Source organism: Sinohyriopsis cumingii, chromosome 16, assembly GCF_028554795.1.
Source record: "Sinohyriopsis cumingii isolate HCF-2022 chromosome 16, ASM2855479v2, whole genome shotgun sequence".
Classification (NCBI taxonomy): domain Eukaryota; kingdom Metazoa; phylum Mollusca; class Bivalvia; order Unionida; family Unionidae; genus Sinohyriopsis; species Sinohyriopsis cumingii.
In genome coordinates, this window is record NC_142976.1 from 8,021,648 (window position 1) to 8,043,999 (window position 22,352).

Sequence of the window (22,352 nt, forward strand, 5' to 3'; positions counted from 1 at the left end):
GATGAAGACACGTGGTGGCTGAGTTTAAAATATTAGTAACATAGTATCACGGGAGCATTGACAGCATTCTTCGTAATGACCGACCATTGTTCTTGAAATGCTTCTCAGGTGGCGCTCTCGCTTCTCTCGAAACGTCACAGCCACCACAGTTTAATTTCTTCATCTGTCTTGCCTAAACACATATTTTTGATTTTTTTTAATTCTGCATCATATATGGGAGCTTTCAAAACGTAACAGAAAAATTACAGATTTAAAGATTTGAGCAAAATCTCTCGCTATTATTGTTAACGTAGTACCTTCGTGTGGCCAAACTTCAAACTGAAATGACAACTCAAAAGACGAGGATGTCCAAGGGTCAAACCATCTGTACAGACTGTGGGGTTGATTACAAATTCATCCACAGAGATTAGACGGCTTTTTGCAATATTCTTTCATTTGAAAATGTGTTTATCTTTCATATTCCAGCCACTTTAGTGCCAAATATAACACCGAACAGCGCTACTTTTGCGTATGCTGAAATACGTATTCTGAAAAATGCATGAAACATTATATTTCCAATATTTTCTGATTGTTGATGAGATCGGAGATAAAGCGAATGTCTTCACTTACAGCATCGTAAAAGTATAGGTCTAATAACAGAACAAACAGTAAATACTGTAACACAAGTGCACGTGTATGGCAATGAACGAGTGAGTTATGTGAGTGTCAAATACACTGAAAATAGCCCATAAATAAGTGTTGGACGAAGTAAAATAATAATTTCATTAAATATTTGACACATCTACTCTACATATAAAAACAATACGTTTTGACTTTAATTTGGTACGAACTCATGTAAAACTATGAATTAAGGATAATTAAAGCAGATTTGCAATATTGTTCAGCATTTCTAACTTTAATTACATGTATACATACATGTGTACGAGGAAACCAAGTGGACATCCAAACAGTCACACGCTGACTGACAATAAAGCTTTATCGATTTATCGACTGGACCATTCGATAAAAAAGACATCAAAGCTATATCGAGTTATCGACTGGACCATTCGATAAAAAGACAACAAAGCTTTATCGATTTATCGATCAAAAATAAACAATAATAACAGCAAAAATAGTGACTTTATATTGAGTGTGTGTGATTTGGATTTTTAACGTAGCTTTAAAACAATTTCAGTCATATCGCTACGATGTCTGCATTGTGGCATTTTTAAGTGATGTCTCGCACTGGGGCATCATGCCGCAGACATGTAGCATGCTGTCCCATCCAGTCATATTATCCTGACACCAGGCCGACCAGTCCTAACACCAACCTCTTAATACTGAGCGCCAAGCGAGGCAGGTGTTAGTACCATTTTTTATAAGTCTTTGGTATGACTCGGCCGGGGATCGAACCCATGACCTCCCGCATCTAAGCGAATGCTCTAACCACTAGGCCACCTGAGCGCTGGCTTTATATTGATATAAGAAAAATGAAAGTTTTATCTGCCGAATCCTGCTGTTGTACCTAAGTGTAACCAAAATCTTTTGAGACTGACTAGGTGTCACAGAACATTTCGTAGATAATACAATTTTCTCCCAGAGTCTTTATTATTCTCTTCTAAATAGCCTTGTACAACTACATTTGTCTTTTAATTTTATATTTTAAACACCTTCCCTTTTTTGACGTATTTTGGTAGGTTCTAGAAATAAAGGCAGAACCATAAGCAATTTTCCTTGCCAAGAACTACAGAAACAGAAAGTCAAACGTAGCGAGTGTGGTAATGGACTAAAGAGACGCGATAACCCGCCCCACCCCATCTGCCGCCATCCTTCGCATGCGCGTCCACCAAACGTGTATGGAGACGGAAATTTACTACCCTCAGCCTTTTGGTGTATATTACCCACAGGGTAAGTAAGCTTTATATATGTGATTATTTGTGTGCGTTCCCTTGTGTCTCTCCTTATATCCACGTGGTTACGTTTGCTTTCTACTGCTTATTGTACATTGGTATTGTAGTTGTCTGTGTTGTTGTCAATGCATGAGTGTGTGACAGTCCTTGAGGGAGTCAAGCATAGATGAATTTCTAGCATATCATTTTATACGTTTTAACTGGCGTATATATAAGTACATTTGCGATCTAATGGTAGGGACGACCTGAAAAATATAAATAAAAGCGAGCAAAACCTCTTCCACCACATAATTTTCTGTATCAGTGTTCTTCTATCAGTTATTTTATTTATTTATTTATTTATTTATTTATTTATTTATTTATTTATTTAATACTACGTGAATAGTCTGATTACATAGCACTTCTTTAAAGAAAAATAGAAAAACTCATAAAGTGCTAACGATTAAGACAAAATTTATCACGAGGTGAAACACACGTTAGAATTCAGTTCAATAATTCATTTTCCTAAGCATGCACCCCCTTATAGAGTACATGTGACAAACAATGCATGGTAATACAATGTTATACTTAAAAATGTACCTACACACAGAGTACTATATTATGAATAGTCCATAGTTACCAAATGTTACGCATACAACTATAAATAAAATATTAAATTAACAAAAGCTGGAGAGAAGCGGAACGAAAAAAAATATAAGCAGTCTTTCTGACAAATGCATTTAATTATAACACTCGATCTCTTATTTCAAATGCGTTATATACAAATTAGCTTATGTACAGTTTGTTTTCTTGTTCCTACCTGATAACAATTGACAACACGTACACATGGATGATTTGTTCCTGAAATTTTTTATTATATATTGGACACACGAAAAGAAAAGGATATGCATCTTCAATATGATGGACATCACGTGGTACTGTCATTTCTGTCGATTGCACTGCCTCGATATCGCTAAGTTTGTTTTCTATCGATTGTACTACTTCGATATTCCCCAGTTTAGTTCTATCAATTGCACTGTTTCGATATCGTCCAGATTTATTTCTTACACTGTGAGGAGACCGGGTTTCATCAAAGCTGATATATGTTTATGATTACACAGAATATAAGATAATATTCGAGACAAAAGTCTGGATATTTTACACAGACAGTTTATCGGAATTTTGTAATTTTATTGTTCCAGTCTTTTGTAACAACTTATTAAACTCCTTGTTCAAATCTTGGAAACAACATGAAATTTCTAGAATGAGGAAAGGCTAATTTGTCACCAAACTCTAATCTGTTTAAAGTATTTTTAAGCAATGTAATCCAGAAAATAGTATTATTTGATTCACTTTCCATAAATAACAGTCTACATGCAGTACTCAATAGAATAGTTTCAGAAATTGTAATTCTAAACCAATACTTAGCAAACTTAACTAGATTTATGTATTTAAGAAGAATCATTCCATGCTCACTGGTAGCAGTTGCTCAGTTAGTAGAGTGTCTAAGGGTCGTGGACTCGATCATCGCCCATGCCAGCTAGGGCAGGCTGCTTCAGCGTCTCTTTGTAAATGACACTTTTGTCCCATTTCTTCGGTGGTATATATTCATTAACGTATCAAATGTGCCGTCAAAATAAAAATTCCACACGCTCCACAATTTCACCGTATGCAGCAACATCAGAAGTATATATCTGTAAATTTAGGAAGCATTTTAGAACGTTTGTTGTACACGTTGATCGTTGCCAACCTAGAGAAAATCCGATACCTCTGCATGCGTAATTACTTTAAGCGTTCCATACATAGTGCATCGTATGAGAATGTTCATCCAAGAAGTCGCCGAGAAATGTCAGGAAGTCCATCTCACGCTCGTCTTTGATCGATAGTTCTTTGATAATATGGGTTCTAATTGAATGAAAGAAGTGTTATCGGGGATTTTGTATTTGAAACTGAAACGCAGAACAAAAGTGCAAACGTTAAGAGTTTCAAACGCGTGCTACCTCCACGTGCAGGAAATTGTCTCGTCGCTCGGGCACGCGGAAAGACCGTCATTACAATCATAACTGTTTGCCCATAATTCATGCCGTCTGGTTAGAAACTATAAACTCTCGGTGTATTGAACAATGGAGAGCGATGTGTTTTCTTCTTCTTACAAATATTTATTCTTTCACTAAAAAAAATACTTACAGAATACGTCAAACAAAAGCCCACCCCAGCCCCAAAAGAATACCTCTTCATACCGTATCAGCACTTAAATTTTTTATATTGAATTTAACTTCTTTATCAAGTCACGTGCTTCATGATAATTTTATGTATCACACATTTCATAAATGAAGAGCCTTGGGCTCCAGTTTTTGAAAATCAGAAAATAGTCGACCTGACGATTTACAAACACCAAATATAATTTTAGCCCCACTAGTCATGTATCTGAAAAGATTATGGGATGACCCGTTGTCCGTTCGTCCAAGCTTGATGTTGCTACTTACAATATATATATATATATATATATATATATATATATATATATATATATATATATATATATATATATATATATATATATATATATATATATAGGACAACAATAACTCTCAAACGACATCAGCTAAACTATTAAACTCCATCTAACATATTAGCATCGTTGTTGCCGAAAATTAGTATTACGTATAACAGTAAAAACTAGATTACTGCCAGGTTTGTGAATCAGTTATAGTTGTTAGATGAGTTGTCATAATATTGTGTCACGCTTTATTATCAACGTACATTGGAATAATTACAAATAAAGTGTTTGTCGATGCCAGTAATACAGCTGCCAGAAAGAACACTATCAGCTGTCGATGAGATCGACTGACGCTTTTATTTGACACATGCATATGTATTTATCATATAGGCTTATTTAATTAACGGATAGTTCTCATGATAATAGGTGACGTCCAGTTTCTGTGTGATCAGGAGATATTACCACTTGTGAAGACTTGATATATGATCTGTAAAATGCAACATGTATGAGAAGTTTACACACACAAACACACACACACACACACATATATATATATATATATATATATATATATATATATATATATATATATATATATATATATATATATATATATATATATATATATATATATATATATATATATATATATATATATATATATATATATATATATATTTATATATATATATATATATTGTGGAGGAAACTTTGACATGTTTCAAGTTCTTGACATGGGAAGAAATATTATCTTGAAAGTTAGCTGTGGGTGTGAAAGTTGTGTCAAACACTCTTGGAAATACATCGTATCGGAATTTTAATTTGGAAATCATTAATTTAGAAATCATTAATTTGGAAAAGGTCGGTCATCTTAAAAGTTTATATTAAGAGTAAGCTTTCTTATTTTCGGAAAGAGGAGTTAATTGTATTTTTGTTTAAATATATACTTTACATGAACGTTTCAAGTTTTCAGACTTTTTTCTGTTTAATCAGATTGCAGAATGAAATGAAAGAGGTTGTCCGTGTGTTATTCTATGACTATTTCGAAATGTAACAAGGGAATAATTAACAGATTTAAGTCATAACGCTAAAAGTATGTGTGCATGCTAACACATTCCGCCAGACTTCATTATTTTTCGCTAGATGAGATGATTTTCTAACGCATAAAATCTGTTAGCTCGAATACAAACACCTGCAAATTGATTCATCAGTTATTTGGACGGGTTGAATACCTTTCTTGATGTTTTCTTTTTTATATATACAATTTCTTGAGGAAACTCCGTTGACGCTCAAACGGAGACAAGCTTTTTCTTGAGCGCAAGTGAGCACCTGTGTTCATTGTGATGCGGTGAGTGGATTAGTCCGCCTGGTTGCGCGGTGCCCGGATGTTCGCCCCGCCTCCTTTGATCTCACAAGCAACGCCATCACTGTAACTAGAGATTTAGCATTGCATCTTGTCAAACAAGTGATCTTATGACATTTTTCATATTGATATTGGCCCCGCAAGACCTTCTCTCCTCAGAATTTGAATCAGCCTGAATTGGCTAATATTATCAGACAATGCCTTATTGAGGCGGTGGAATGAAGCCATAGCAAGTTTTCCACAGAGCTACGCGTGAATGTGTTTCTGGAAAAGACGTGCTTACACACGAATTCTGCAGAAAAGAAAAGTCCCGCATCAAATGATTATTTTCTGCTTTAGAGGAGGAAAATCTGATTTTATCTTTCAGTGAGTTTCAAAGGAGAAAACATTGAAATTCAATTATAATTTCGCGGTAAATCTTCCATTGAAAACGCCTCTCCTAATGCTTGTTGATATCTTTTCTTGTGTATAAGGATAAGTAAACATAACTTTGAACTGGAAAAGCATACTCTGTTTCATTCACAGCAACATAATTTCAAAGACATGTGTAGCTGTGAATGAAATAGGCTATGCTTGGATGAGATAGTAAATAGATAGGAAACCAGCTAGGGAAATCATTATACTGTATTGCCATAATTAGCCATCAAAATTGCACGTGAGTTTCGTGCATCCTGCAAGATTAAAGATGTAAACCGCACACTGTCTCGAAACAACACTGAATTTCTATGTAGACTTAAATAACTACCATGAAGCAGAAAAGTAGGAGACAGAAATTTTTTTAAAAAAGAAACCAAATCGTAGAACAAGGCCGCATGGTACAAGAAACTGCAACGTCAACTTGATGGATAAACATGAGATATAATAAACACTTTTCCACATCCTCAAATCTCTTTTATCCGCGCCCTTATCAATCTATCTATCTATCTATCTATCTATCTATCTATCTATTACATATGACACTACATACATTCCATATCTGAAAATGTATGTCTTGCGCGGACTAATAAACAACTAACAGAGCGAGGGACCACTATATACTGGTGTAAACGCTAAGTTCAATGTCGTGGCCATTTTGATAAATAAGGATGTTCTGTCCTTACAAGGCTACAAAACTGATTTCGACGAGATGACAAATGTACATCCACATAAATCTAAACATGGTCTTTGGAGAGATTTTTCCCTTATTATAATTTTACCAGTGCATTATAGTTGATATTCGACCAATGCAAAGTCGCTGTTTGCAAACAACGCTACTGTCGACACTAAATATCATTTGGTAATGAGGTCAGCATCATTGTCAGTCTTTACTTAGGTTATTTCTTTAGATGGAATTTTATTTAACATATTGATATATTAACAATGTCAATGCTAAATTTTATGGCGCGATCAAAAAATAAATGTATATATTTTACGCAACCTTTTGGGGAATTCCTTCGAAAATGAGCTGAATACATATAAGGTATTCCAGGGCAGTTCTTACAGATTTCAACCTGTAATGGCAGTTGCGTATCAAAATAGTGACAGCGCCATCTGGGGATAAGTTTGGAATACATGTTCATTGGAAAATGTGATAAAATCGGCATTGTAGGTGCTTTGACTTCGAAAAGGAATACAAATTGGTCTAGACTGACATTACTATTTTTGCACTGAATTATATCGCAAATATATTTCCAATAGGGTAATTTATGAAGCTGAATTCAACGTGTGATTTTTATATAAAAAAATTTGCATAACTGGAAATAACTTGGGAACATTTTATTATGCTTTTGTATCATTCTTTGCAAATATGGTAATAAAATGGAATAAAATTGGTTAATATTATTAACTCAATGAAAGGAGGAAAATAAAAATACACTATTTACATATTTTAAGTAAACCGGCATCTAATACGTTTTGGGACGGGTATTCATACCAAAACAAACAACAGTAAAAAATCAAAGTATGCAACTAGGATGCATTCTTAAAGTTATTTTCTTAAAGTATCTAAAGTTCTCTAGTCATGTCGACACAGGGACTAGACTAGTCATGTCGATACAGGGACTAGACAAAAGCGATGCGACACAATATACAAGGCGAAAAAATGTATAAAAGTCAAATAAATGCAAAAGAAAAGATGCATAAAATAAAATAAATTACAACAAAACAGGAAATAAATATTGGTCAGTTGCCGATGTTACACATAATCACGACACTGGTGAAATTATTTAACAAACGCTATCAGATAAATTATTTCACAAACTGTATCAGAGAAATTATTTAAGAGACTGTATCAGAGAAAATGGAAATAGCTTAGAATTTAACATTTAGCGTTGGAAATATGAGCAATTTTGACTTTGTCTGTATCACATAGTCTGCTTACTCGTGCTACAACACATACGTGACGGTATGAAGTTATTTATTAAGAAAATAAAGGGGGCAATAGAAAGATGATAAGTAAAAGAAAAGAAAAAATGAGAGAAAATAATAATAAAGAAAAGAAAGCATCAATATAACATTTAAACAAACAGTTCTCCACATGACAATAGCTATTGTGGAACGAAACGCCCCGAGGACGTTTGGAATTGCATGTTACGAGTATCTTCCTAGCACTTATAAATCGGCAATTGATTTAACAGGGGAGGAAAATGGCAAACGTTCGCACGTACATTGCTCGTGCATTGTGTATACAGCAACAGAGGACAACATAATACAATAATTTCTGTTTAGAACTGTAAATAGTACAAAAATAACAAGAACAGGGAAGGGCCAACTTCTGGAGGGCCTCAAAAAGCGAAGCTCCACCTATCGACTCTGATGGCGTCTTCGCGAGGAAGCCAATAAAAGAGAATATTTAAACTAATAGTTTGATTTTAATGCCCAGAGCAAAGGAAATGATTAGAGACAATTACTTAGCATCAACCCTCTGCGCTCAGGGCCAAACGAAAGCAAAAGATCGTGACCTCTGCGAAATAGGGACGTGAATATTAGACGATACAAAACCGCGTCGAAAATGTTCTTCGCATTTGTGAATATTAGCCTGTAATTGTGTACACTCGATACTCTCAAGTGAGCTTTTTCTAGTCCTCAACGTCCCTCATGATATGTAGGTAGCCGTGTTGTGGTGGCAAACAGCAGTTGGAGAGGGAGTCCTTGAGGCATTACGTTCCACAATGGCTATTGTCGCGTGGAGAACTGTTTGTTTAGATGTTAGCCGTTTATAATTTGTCTCTCTTTAGTATTGTTGGAAGGAATTCGCCGTGAAATATGAATATCGAAATTTTTTGTGGCAAGTTGAGAAAAAAATAGCAGTATCTGTTTCACCCTAAGGGGATTTGTTTCAAGTTGAAAATTTAAAATAGTATTCTCTTATTGTCCGAGTTTTTTTCATTTCACTCGCCACATAAGCGCTTTGCCCCTTCTGTTCCCAGGGATTTCTTCAAAACTCACAGTTTAACAGACTTGAATGTTGTTATGCGCTATTTTCTCAAATATGTCCACAGGTTAAAGGGACAAATTTTAAGTACGTCTTTTCTTTACCTCCTGAATGAAGATCTTTAATTTTTCCATCTAGTGCCTATGCGTTCCACAACCAGTCATTGCAAAGAGTAGAGCAGAATTTGGTGATTCTTGGGTTCATATTTAGAGTGGTCTCAAGTTAAATTACGGCTTTATTGAAAACTTAGCCCTCACGTCAAGTTCATTGTTACTATCATATAGCTAAAAGTAAAAACATTCATTCATCCTGTCAAATTTAGATAATTGGACACATAAAACCGTTTGTGTTTATCATTTGAAAAAGAAGTACATATTGTTTAATCCCAAGAGGGATTTTTCGATCATTATTATACCCTTTTCGCCGAGGGAGGCGGGACAGATTTATTAGTGCTGTGAAGGAACTGTACATATAATTCCAAAATAGTGAAGACTTATTTGAGAGCAAATAGGCGGTAAGTTGAAAAGAGAATTTTTTACTTTATACAAGATTCAACTGGATGGTTCTGAACATTTTTATACAGTAGTAATATGTATAATATACATATATCAGTTTTTATACAGTAATATGTATACTATACATATATCAGTTTTTATATTATAGTATGTATACTATACGTATATCAGTTTTTATACAGTAATACGTATACTATACGTATATTAGTTTTATACAGTAATATGTATACTATACGCATATCAGATTTTATACAGTAATATGTATACTATACGTATATAAGTTTTATACAGTAATATGTATACTATATACGTATATCAGTTTTTATATTATAGTATGTATAATATACGTATATCAGTTTTATAAAGTAATATGTATACTATACATATATTAGTTTTTATACAGTAATATGTATACTATACGTATATCAGTTTTATACAGTAATATGTATACTATACGTATATCAGTTTTTATACAGTAATATGTATACTATACGTATATCAGTTTTTATATTATAGTATGTATAATATACGTATATCAGTTTTTATACAGTAATATGTATACTATACGTATATCAGTTTTTATACAGTAATATGTATACTATACATATATCAGTTATCATTATTTTTCACTAACCAGAAACAATGTGTTATCCTTTGGACCATTAAGACTGTCTTACTTTCATTCGCATTTAGTCACGTGATCACTGTGCATACGAAATCAGTGCGTTCGAATAATAAATGTTTCACTTCACTTACTTACTTTATTTATTTTTATTTGTAAACACATTTGACACTGGTTTATACGTTGGTATTCCTCTTGTGTGATGATAACCAACCAATTTGTTCATTTTACTTATAATCGTTAGTTGTAGTAAAATTAATAACAGTAGTAGTTGATGTTGCCGTTGGTAATCATAGCAGAGTAGTAGTTATATATATATATATATATATATATATATATATATATATATATATATATATATATATATATATATATATATATATATATATATCTGTTGTATTTTGCTGCTTTTATTTCTTGAGTAATAATAGTAGCACAGGTGTGTGTGTGTGTGTGTGTGTGTGTTTGTGCGTGCGTGTGTGTGTGTGTTTTGGATTTTTAACGTAGCTTTAAAAAAAAAATCAGTCATATCGCTACGATGTCTGAATTGTAGCAGTTTACACTGACGTCTAGCACTGGAGCATCATGCTGTAGACATGTAGCATCATGTCCCACCCAGCCACATTATCCTGGCACCAGGCAAACCAGTCTTACCGCTAGCCTCTTATGCTGATAGTACCATTTTTTGTAAGTCTTTCGTATGACTCGGCCGGGGTTCGAACCCGAGACCTCACGCATCCGAGACGGACGTTCTAACCACTTAGACCACCGGAGCGGTAATAATACATGAGTTAGTAACACAGATTGATGTGTTGATTGTTGTAGGAGCACCAGCAGCAGTAATAGTCCAATGAGTCTCTTACTAAATACGTGTAACCTGAAGCAATTTAGCATACAAAGCGGATTTAAATGTTTTATTTATACATTATATTCATTAACGCCTTTCGTACAAGACACTATTAATTTAAGAATGCAACAGACAGACATATGTGGGGAGACTCTGGAGGTAGAAGGTTACAAAGTATGCAAGCAGTTTAAAAAAGATTACATTTTTGAGATTTCATCACTTTTAAAAAATAAAAATAAACCGCATTAGAACATATTAATGTTAGCAAAATGAGATTGAGGAGGGGGAGAGAGCTTTATTGGTAGCTAATGAGCTGTCTTACTCATTTATGTGATGTGAGAACGGTGTCTTTGATCTTTATCATTGCTGCATGGAAATGTATGTTAGTTGAATACATACCTATCAGATCTCTGACTCATCTACGGCTATATTTCAGTTTTAAAGGTGATCACAATTTTCTCGCATTCTTTACGTAATGAGAAATAGATCTAATTTCTGCAGAAATCGTTGACAGGAAAAATAAATTTGAATACATTCTTTTTATTACCTACCTTCAAACATTTAATGCGGTCTCTCCATACATAAGTCTCACGATTTCCCGTATTAATCAGACTTTATACTCGTATGTCACCGCAAACTTGAATGGAAATCAAAATGGCCGGTTGCCAATAAATTGCGTTCTTTAGTGATTTCCGACACGGTGAGTGCTGCACATCAACGTAAGCAAAATGCCGTAAAGACGCGGACAATAGTGGTTCACTGGCTTGTAATAATAATGATCTTGTCGATGAATTTCCAGACAATTATTCCATAAATTTTGCAGGTGTAAAAAGTTTGCATTCGAAATTGAAAGTCATTATCGTCCGCAAGTGTCTCAGTAATGCTCACCGATTTTCATCGTTCTCCGTTTTATGTCCTCGCATCTTTGACCGTTGTCCATAAAACCATGGGTGTTTTAACTGGGCGATGCAAGAGCGAGTCTGAGCGAGGGATGTTTTGTTACAGCGTTATTTATTGCCGATGTTTCTCTCAACATGATACCTAAAACTCTCCATTAAATTGTTACTCCTATTAATTCGTATTAAGTCGTGATAATTTGTGTGTTATAATTAAGTTCTGCTGTTTAGGAAAAAGAAACCACGTGATTCGAGTCCAACGTATTCCAGCTATGAGAGAGAGAGAGAGAGAGAGAGAGAGAATTTTATAACTGGGTGCATTTGTTAAACTAAATGCCAGCATCTGCTTTGTTCAATCGATAACTACACATCAAGAACGTAATGAAAGCTGACAAGAACAACATTTCTTGGCTCTTTCCAATGGTACTATTTATTCTCGGTAACTATCAAGGAGACTGAAAAATGATACAGCCTACCCGGACAAATATTTGTTTGTCATAATACCCGAACCGAGATTTATCCATATATCCATAATAATACTTCGACAGAAACTTGTCTGTCATAAGACCCAAACAGAACCTTGTATAGCATCATACTCCGGCAGACTCTTGTATAGCATCATACTCGGACAGACTCTTGTATAGCATCATACTCGGACAGACTCTTGTATAGCATCATATGCAGACAGAAACCTGTATGTAATAATATTAGGACTGAAACTTGTCCATGAAAATACTCGGACGGAAACTTGTCCATGATATTACTCGGACAGAAACTTTTAAATCATAAAACTCAAATGATAACTTGAGGTAGTCATCCTGTCTACACTAATACCTGATAATACAACAAATATTTCATTGAAAAAATAAAATAAAATATCTACTAATATTAAAATTATGTAGGAATTTAAGTCCTTTAGTATGTGAAGACGGTATAAAATCGGGAGAGGTGGGTTTACTGAAACAATACTAACGCTTTATATAGAAGATTGTATTTTGGAAAAAATAATAATGACATCTAAATAATAATACTATCATACATGTTAGAGAATTTGTAATTCGTACAAATTAAAAAAATTCTAACCAGTATGATAATATTATTTTTATTAGATATTAATATTGACAAGTATTATCGCGCATTCTCCTGTAGAACACAGGGATATCACTTTCCGTTATGTTTGGTTTATACTTGTAATTCTATGTATGTATGTATGTATGTATGTATGTATGTATGTATGCGTTTGTGTGTTTGTCTGTCTGTCTGTCTGTTGTATTCGCATTTGTGACATGACGGAACGTTAAAGATCGAATGATCGATGAATATGAATGATAACTCACGTTACAATAGAGATAAAATAGTATGCAGTAATAATGAAATTCCAACAAAATATGCCTCACAAAAATTGTATATTGTGGAGTGTTTGTGATGAATCTATACCTTTCTTTAAAAAACATTTAAAAATAATTTTGGAGATTTAATGCATTGCTGTGCAATTTTGTTTTTGCTTGTACAAAATGAGTATTTCAGAGATGATTTTCTGCAAATTGTATTAACTTAGTGACACTCCCTCCCTTCATTCATTTATTCACACGCGTTACATAACGAAACACGTCATTACAAATAACAATTCAAGTCTGACATACATATTTGCCTTTCAATGATTTTATGTTTTATCCAAACCATTAAATATGCTAGTACAAAACCCACATTTATTTTTACAAATCATTTATCCTTCGATTTTCTCAGTTTGTTGTTGTTTTGTATCATTTTTTCATGAGTGAGTTTTTACGAGACATTCCAATAATATACATTATACCTTTAAAAAAATCCAAATGGTATTCCATGAAATTATCGTCTGCTTCAAGTGGTATTTCATGATCTTAACGTCTGCTTCACCGTGATATCTCAAAGGTCTTAGACGCTTATCTTTACAGATCATTGACATCTTAACCCTGTCCGCGTTGGTTCGAGTCTCTGGCTCGGAGAACCTTTGCATGTGTGAAAGCTGCCAACAGCTTGCTCCACGAAATATACAGGAGGCCATGAATAGCAGCATATCGTGTGCTAAAAAAAAATGGCGTTAAACCCACATTATAGTCTGCTTCCGGGTCCGTAATTCATAAAAACAAAACAAAACAAACAAAAGCAAACAATAATTATAACAACAACGCATAACCAACAAGTAAATCGTGTGCCGATAGCTTGTGATTGCAGACAAACGATCGGCATTCGTTCTTTGCCTCTTGTTACTACGTGACAACATCTGCCTTCGATCTAAGTTCGTTTTCACGTCATATCCTTAATGTCGATGTGTGTGTGTGTGAGAGAGAGAGAGAGAGAGAGTCCCGTTATTGACGAGTCAAGCGTATCAACTAGAGACCACCGCTTTTGATTTCCGATATACGTGCTAATTATACTAGTGGTAATTACAAGTATACAGTATCACTGGACAGGGAAATTTTAGCCCAAGTGTCCGCCCAGCTTTTCACACATTTACGAGTTTGATATAATTTATTTTGCTTTTCTTGTTGAAAGTATCGAAACAAATGTATCATTTCAACTCAGATAATCGTGAGAGATAAAATCCAAGAAGAACGATTGTTTTGAATTTGTCACAACCGATAGTGGTATAAACGTTAATTATGGATGTTGACGTTTGTTTCTATGTCATATAATCTGACATTTATATAAAAACAAATACGTCAGATTGTTTCATTGACTTTTTATCAGCAAACATTTGTACTTGTTTTATTCTTGAATTTCTGCAAATGATGACGTTCCCATACGAACGAATAAAGTTAGTCCAGATAATCTGAAAAGTTTGTTGGTATTAATTCATACTGTAGCAAATTCTATTTTTAAATCTGCGTGAGAGATTACCGTTTTTTCCCTTCTGACATTAAAGTCAAAATCACAAAAGTCATTTTATGTTGTTAAAAGTATCCATTTGTTATCGACCTCTTATGACGAATTAACCTTCATATATCTTTCATGTGGCCAACTCTGTGTCAAAATAATCCTTGCACGAGAGCATCCTTATAAACTATCATAATACAATCTTTCAAAAGTAAATAGATGCGCTGGAAGTGTTAGTTATTACGGGCAATTTAGAATGTATGACACAAATCAATACAAAAAAGTCATTATTATTTTGCTATTCAATTAAATGAAATATCACGTTTTCAAATACTGATACATAATTTGGTTTTAAACCAAACTAAATAAATAAATAAATAAATAAATAAATAAATAAATGTAACAGCGGTATTAACGGCGTGACAAGGTTTCGGTACTTGAGGTCGGAGTTGAGTGTTTGACTAGGCCCTGACATACCACTCACGCGGGATAATGGGCACTTGAAACCGTCAATGAGGGCATTATCAAACCCCGTGGGCCCGCAGACATAGACCCTCTGATCTAGACAGTTAAAAAGCCATTTTTCATCAAATCTGGACGGAGGAATAAGGCAAGGATTAAAGTATTATTTTCTTCGAGATTCGATTTAAATGAAGTGGAAACGTTATTTTTCTGCGGCACATTTCACATTCTCACGCCTGCGTTCCAAACAGGATACCGGTCGTTCCAGTGGAGAACTGTCTCGGGTGAAATCTTTTGTTTTTCTGAATTTTAAAATGTAGATACACACGTGCCTAATGAAACGAATGGCCCCAAAATGGACATTATGGAAAATAATACCGGAAGCTGGCATGACTATGAAAAAACTTCAATCAATGAAATATCGGAGTGTCTATAAGTCATTTTGCTTTGAATGTAAGGTAACACATCATAACAGTTAAATCGTAAGGTCATATTAATCTCTCTCAAAATAATTCTATAGAACACTACAAAATTATATTTAATTGACACTAATTTTGAAGCACAAAAAACCCATCATGATGTATTCATAACAATGAAATTGGACATTTTTAAAACAAGTTCAGCAAATCAATGAACGCGCTGAGTAATGCTTTAGCAATGATTTGGTTTTGCTGAGTTTAACGCCATTTTCCATCACATGATAGGTTATACATAATTGGAACATCCTGGTAAAACTCTGAGAAGAATCGCCGGCCCACAGGGAGCTACTTGTATACTTTCTCACATACCCACGTTGTCTGAACCCGAGACTCTAACCCACGCGGACAGTGGTGAGATGGCAATTATAGGTAACGGCCAAGCGCCTTAGACCACTGGACCCCGCTTCAACTTTGACGTGACCGTCTTGTATCGATTGCATGATAGAACTCTGATGTCACATGATGTTGCCGTCTTGCATAGGTTGTCATGATTGAACTCTTATGCCACATGATGTTGCCGTCTTGCATAGGCTGTCATGATAGAACTATGTGGCACAAGATGTTGCCGTCTTGCATAGGTTGTCATGATAGAACTATGTGGCACATGATGTGACCTAGGTTGTCAGGGTAGAAATGTTCCACATGACCTGTCTTCTTTAGTTTGTTAAGATAGAACACTATGCAACTTGATGTGACTCTCTTATTTAGTTTCTATGATAGACCTCTGTGCCACGTGTTCTGTCTTATTTAGTTTGTGTTAGAACTCTGCCACATGATGTGAACGTCTTTTTCAAGTTTTGATGATATAACACTGTGCCACATGATGTGATCGTCTTCTTCATGTTGCATTGCAGAACTCTGGATTATTTTTCTACTTATTCAGTAGGCATAAATTGTTTTTGAAAGAACAGCATCCAAATCATCAAGAGTTCTAATTAATCAAAATAGAAATGTTTTTCTTTTTTTTTTTTATTCAGACATTGCTTGTGCTAAGAACTACACTTGGAAAATATACGGAATAAAATGTATCATTCATCCGAAAATATCGAATCAAATAAATGTTTTTGTTTTGGTTGTAAATACATATTATATCTATCTCTGTGTTTAATAGAAAAGTTTGGTTGGTCGGGGTATCAAAAGACAATATTATATCATTCCTCAAACAATCATGTAAACATTATTTTACCTACATACATTCACTTAGGCGGAAATTCAGATAGATTCGGTCAAGTGTAGTATAATTTGCTTGATTTGCCATTTCCACATTTGTATATCAAATCATACAGCCTGGATGTGCGATTTGAAGGATCACGGTTGCTAGACTGGTACTCAAAGAAGATCCACTGCTGGCTTCTTTTCATGTAGGAGGGCGACCCGGCATTAACTCAAAAACACCTCCATAATCTCCATTTGGCGTTTTCTCCGTGAAAAATGAAAGAAACATTGAAGAGTTAAATCGCCTTTACCGCTTTACAATTCATACACAGTCAAGGAATCCTAAAATCCGCTCTATCCTCAGTTACAATATGCATACGTTTATTTAAGCGTTATCAACAAGGGTACGTCCTAGCTACCTTTGTATATTCGATGAATCGGCTGCTAGAAGATGTATTTGTCACGACGTGTTGCGTTTCGATTTCCTTTCTGGTTGCACTTTAGGCGAGATCAACATGGCCTTTCAGCTGAGAATTGTGAACATTGTCGAGCGAAAGGGTCAGCAGAAATTCTAAAAGATTCTGCCATAAAACTGTCTTCGTAAATGACCCAAATATAAGTTATTTATCACACTCTGCTAATGCGAACCTCAAGTACATCGATCAGGGAAGGGTAAACCACTGTATACGGGTGGAGACCAGGTAGTTGTAATATTTACTGCAGAAAGGAAAGCCGGGTGACAGTTAGTGGTAATAGTATACTGACAGTTCTAGTGATCAGGTGGTATAGGAGAGTTAAAGAAGTTTGCACCTGTGTTTTGTTTCTGTACCTGGAATACCTGGATAGGCGTACGCAGGTAAAAATCCCAGTAGGTTCTCTCTCTCTCTCTCTCTCTCTCTCGTAGATGGCTATTCCGTTTAGGGCTAACTCGCTATCTTGATATGTAGAGAGAGAGAGAGAAAGAGAGAGAGTATAGATTCAAGAAAACATCTGCGATGTCTAAAGTTGTCACGTTAAGTTGGGTTTATGAATATAATCCACGCTTGATGGTTTATGAATCTTTTTGCTCGTGAATATGTGTATCTACATGGATTTATATATCTGTGAATATATACATATATAACTTTGGCTTGATTTATATAGGTTCATTATGTTATAAGAACGTGTAATAAATTTATCGTGTAGAATTTGTAGAGTCATTCTGCTGTGATTTGTTTTGATTTGCTTACGCACCCATGCTAAAACACCTTATTTTAAAGAAAAGGCATTACATTCACAAATAATAAATAAACCTATCATTTTTTCTTTTTCATTATCGGACATGTGGCACACACCCCCATGCAAGCACGCACGCAGTCTCACATACATACATACATACAGACAGACAGACTTAAGAACAAAGTCAATCAATGATGTTAATAAGCTAAAGAAATTTTAAGATTCAGTGGCATACTACTGGTAAATTGCGCCCGGGGCGACGATAAAGGTCCAAGAGAGTTTGGGCACCCCATGACCTCTGCCGCCCGTAGTTTTGGCGCTCCATATCTCTGGCGCCCGGGGGAACCGCCGCCCCGTCAGCCCCCGTCGATTAGTACGCTACTGTTAAGATTAACACCTGAAGTTGTGTGGGGGAGTGGTTTATATAACCAGGTGGTAGGTGAACAATATACTTAGCCCATTATTCAACCTTGGAGCAGTTATGTGTTATTTGTAATGAAATTTTAAGCTGATATATAGATGTTTTACTGCACCGGTGAAGCGTGGATCTAATTCGACAACCTCACTAAGGTTGAATGAAGAAAACTAAATGTAGAATAACAGAAAATCGTTTTATGTCACTATCCATTAATTATCCATAACCTTAAAAGACAGGCTAGGACCTATGGTTTCCAGTAGCAGAAGACATTCGGTTTGTTCGGGCTTTTTTTTTTTTCATTTCGGGTTACTTGTAAACAGTCCATTTCTTTTTAATATATGAACAGAATTCATTAAAAAAAAACAACATTGGGATAAATATTGTAATGGTTTCTCAGGCACATATTTCGGAATATTAAAGCCCTGAATTTTATGAATTATAATGCTCGCCGAACCTTAAGGCTCCAAGCGATAAATACAAAGTAAATCAACGAACAAATAAGGGTGATGCATGGGTTGACGACGATGATAAAAATACAGATATTTGTCCTCGATTTTCTTTGCAAGCCGAGACTGTATTTATATCACCCAACCGACAATTCGTCACGGATTAAAAAAAAAAGTTTTAAGGATGAGTCTTCCGTGTTCAATGAGGTGTATAGAGTTAATTCGTCCTGTGTTAACGATTGAACACCATGACCGTATACCAACTATCCAAGGTAAGTGTGTAACTTGTTCTGTTTATTATAAACAGAAAAGGAGCTTTTGGCACATCGGAGAACTTGGATTTCGTCATTCAACTTAAAATTAGAGGATTGCAGTCGTTATACTATACACCTGTAATAACTTTTTCATGTAAAGTATGGTCAACTGTTACCTTGACCATATTCAAATAAAAGTATAAGCGTAAGTAATTATGTGTACTGTTAGCTTGGAAAGGTACAGTAATTAAATTGTTAGATAATAACATGAATCAAAAAGCGTCCCCTTTCATGTCGACATGAATTTGTCTGTTTATAACGCGTGGCATTATATCCCTGTAGACCTTTTCTGCTGATGATCACATGATAACGTTTAGTTATGAAAAAGGTACATAAAGCGGGATTTCAGTCAATAACTTCTGGCTTAGAGATATTTTTTGTGATGTAAATTGCGTAGTATTATTGTGGCAGCAGTTACCCACTTTAACTTAGGGTTCACGTTCATCATACATGTACAATATTTTTATGATAAGTTAATAACACTTTTATGTGTATTATAGTCTATTTATATTGTTACAAAGAAATGTGTTTACATGTAATTTGGTTAGCTGATAACTTGTTTATTTTAAGTTACAGAACGGTTAGCTATTGAGATGAAGTAACCTGCGTCCCTACGATTTTTTTTACATGATCTCGTCCGTATTTATGTTATCGTTGTTTACATGACGTCACCCAAGTGACCTTTCACCTTGCCATCGTTTCGTGGTTGATAATGAAAGTGTTACGCGATGTATGTATGTATGTATGTATGTATGTATGTATGTATGTGCGCATTACCTTTCACAACACTTGTACAAGTAACACATCAGTTTTTAAAATTGCCACAAATAGTCGCGGTAGTAACACATACTTACCGCAAATATCTTTCAGCTGATGCCACTAAAGCACTTGTATGCTCATTAGTACTTTCAAGACTGGACTATTGTAACTCAATTCAGTCTGGTTCATCTCAATATCTACTTCAGAAACTTCAAAATGTTCAAAACACAGCTGCTCGGATAATACTTAGAATATCACGATCAGAGCACACCTCCCCGCTGCTCTGTACCCTACACTGGCTATCCATTCAATGACAGACTCCAGTCCAACATACCTATCCGACCTCACCCATGAGTACAGACAACAAGATACTTACGCTCCTCTTCAACAATCGTATACTCATTATTCCTACTACAAAAACGAAGTTATACGGACAACGTTCTTTTGCATACCAGGGCCCAGCAACGTGGAATGAATTGCCCTCTGAACTTAGACACAAAGACACAGTGATCACATTCAAGAGAGCTCTCAAAACTCACTTATTTCGACTGCAAGAACAAGCTTAAAGACCTAATAAAGTTTCCTACCTTAAATATTTACAGCATGTTTTTATGTTTTTTTAATTTCATGGTGCTTGTTTTCTGTAATAATATCATTTATATGTTGTTTTTTTTATGTTATAGGTGTTGTATAATGTTGTAAAGCCCTTAGAGCTTCTAAAGATTAGGCGCTATACAAAGTCCTCATTCATCTTCTTATTATTGTTATTTTTCTTCTTCTTATTCTTTTTCTTCTTCTTCTTCCTATTATTATTATTATTATTATTATTTTCATACCATTTGCGTGATTTTGAATAGAATTGTTTATTTAAGATTCAGCAGTACATATCTTGGTATTTACGACTTAAATCCTTTTTTCTGACATATATCGGTCGTTTGGCCCTGTTTTGATTGTTATTTTTTTTAAACCATTATTTTCGAGTTTTATGGCTAGTCTTGATCTACATACAGTAAGGCTTGTTTGTTTACTCTAGTCTTTACCGAAATGTTGCCAGATTCTATAATACAGTTCGCCTACGAGATTTTCCTTTATTCTACTCACTTTACTATGGAAAGTTGACATGTCGGCAAGTTACAAGTTACGTACAATGTGCATGCATGAAACATTAAAGTGTGTAATTTGTCTTATTGGTTTGACTGGTCCCCAGTTTAAATTGGACAAGTTTAATCATAGAGGCGGTCTCTGTCTATGTTTGACGCAGTTGTCATCAAAATTATGCATAGCGTATGTGTTAGTATATTTTGGGAAGGTGCCCGACCAATATCGTGATAGAAAGAAAATCACCCAGTTTTCAGATAGAGCCTTAAGACTAGACAATTCTCTTTGTCAGATGATAATGTTGATGCGATTGGTTTGGTTTGGACAACCAAATATTGTCGAAGGGTAGCGAAATTGAATGGATGAAAATAACTGTGTGTTCCATGAATTATAGAAAATCTTTTTGAAAAGATTTAAAACATCTACGACGAGGCTATACATGCTGGATAAGATTCACAAGATTTGACAGAAAACCATGGTTATTTCCACGTCCAACGTGTACATGTAGCAAGTGCATCAGACCGATAGTTCGTATCGAGACACGAAGAGTATATTGATGTTTTTTAAATTTTGATTATAGAATTAATATGGGTTTGATAAATAACAATATCATAAAATTAATTATCAAGCAGAAAATTAACTTTTTTGATATGGCGTCCAGCGTAAAGTTCAATCAGCTGCCCGTTGCAGTGCACATTGTGTTTGATACAAGATTTGCTACGTTGTTGTATTTTAGTGTATACCGTCTGTACTCGCTTTTAAGTCCAACTGCAAACCATAAAGATCCTGCTCAGCCGTAGCATAATGCACCTGCAGATCAGGGTCTGTGGTGTTTTGTTTGCCTGATTACATCGAACAAACTACACAGTCCCAAATCTGCCAGCGCATTATGCGACGGCAGATCTGGGTGTGTGCTTTTGCATTTGAACTCGTCTTATAAGCGAGTATGGATGGTATACTGATCAACTAGAGAACATGACTGACTTAAGAATAAATGGTGATACGATGCATTATTTTGTCTTTGTTACTTTGTTCATTTGTCTGAATCATAGATGCACTGATTGTCAATTTATATTGTATATGTTAAAATTTATTTTGTCAACTGTATGGAGTGTAGCAGTGTA

At 34.9% G+C, this 22,352-nt stretch overlaps 1 protein-coding gene across 2 annotated transcripts in view; it reads left to right on the forward strand.

Annotated features, from left to right (window-relative positions):
• Positions 1 to 1,680: 1,680 nt before the first annotated feature.
• LOC149779900 (LIM homeobox transcription factor 1-beta.1-like) overlaps positions 1,681 to 22,352 on the forward strand; it is a 58,652-nt gene continuing 37,980 nt past the window's right edge. The window contains exon 1 of one of the 2 annotated variants that reach the window (XM_089936587.1): positions 1,681 to 1,887. In XM_089936587.1, coding sequence (XP_089792713.1) covers positions 1,815 to 1,887 — 73 coding nt within the window. In that variant the 5' untranslated portion in view covers positions 1,681 to 1,814. Of the gene's footprint in view, positions 1,888 to 15,797; positions 17,832 to 22,352 lie in introns of those variants that run through there. The other variant, XM_089936588.1, reaches the window with a different exon arrangement.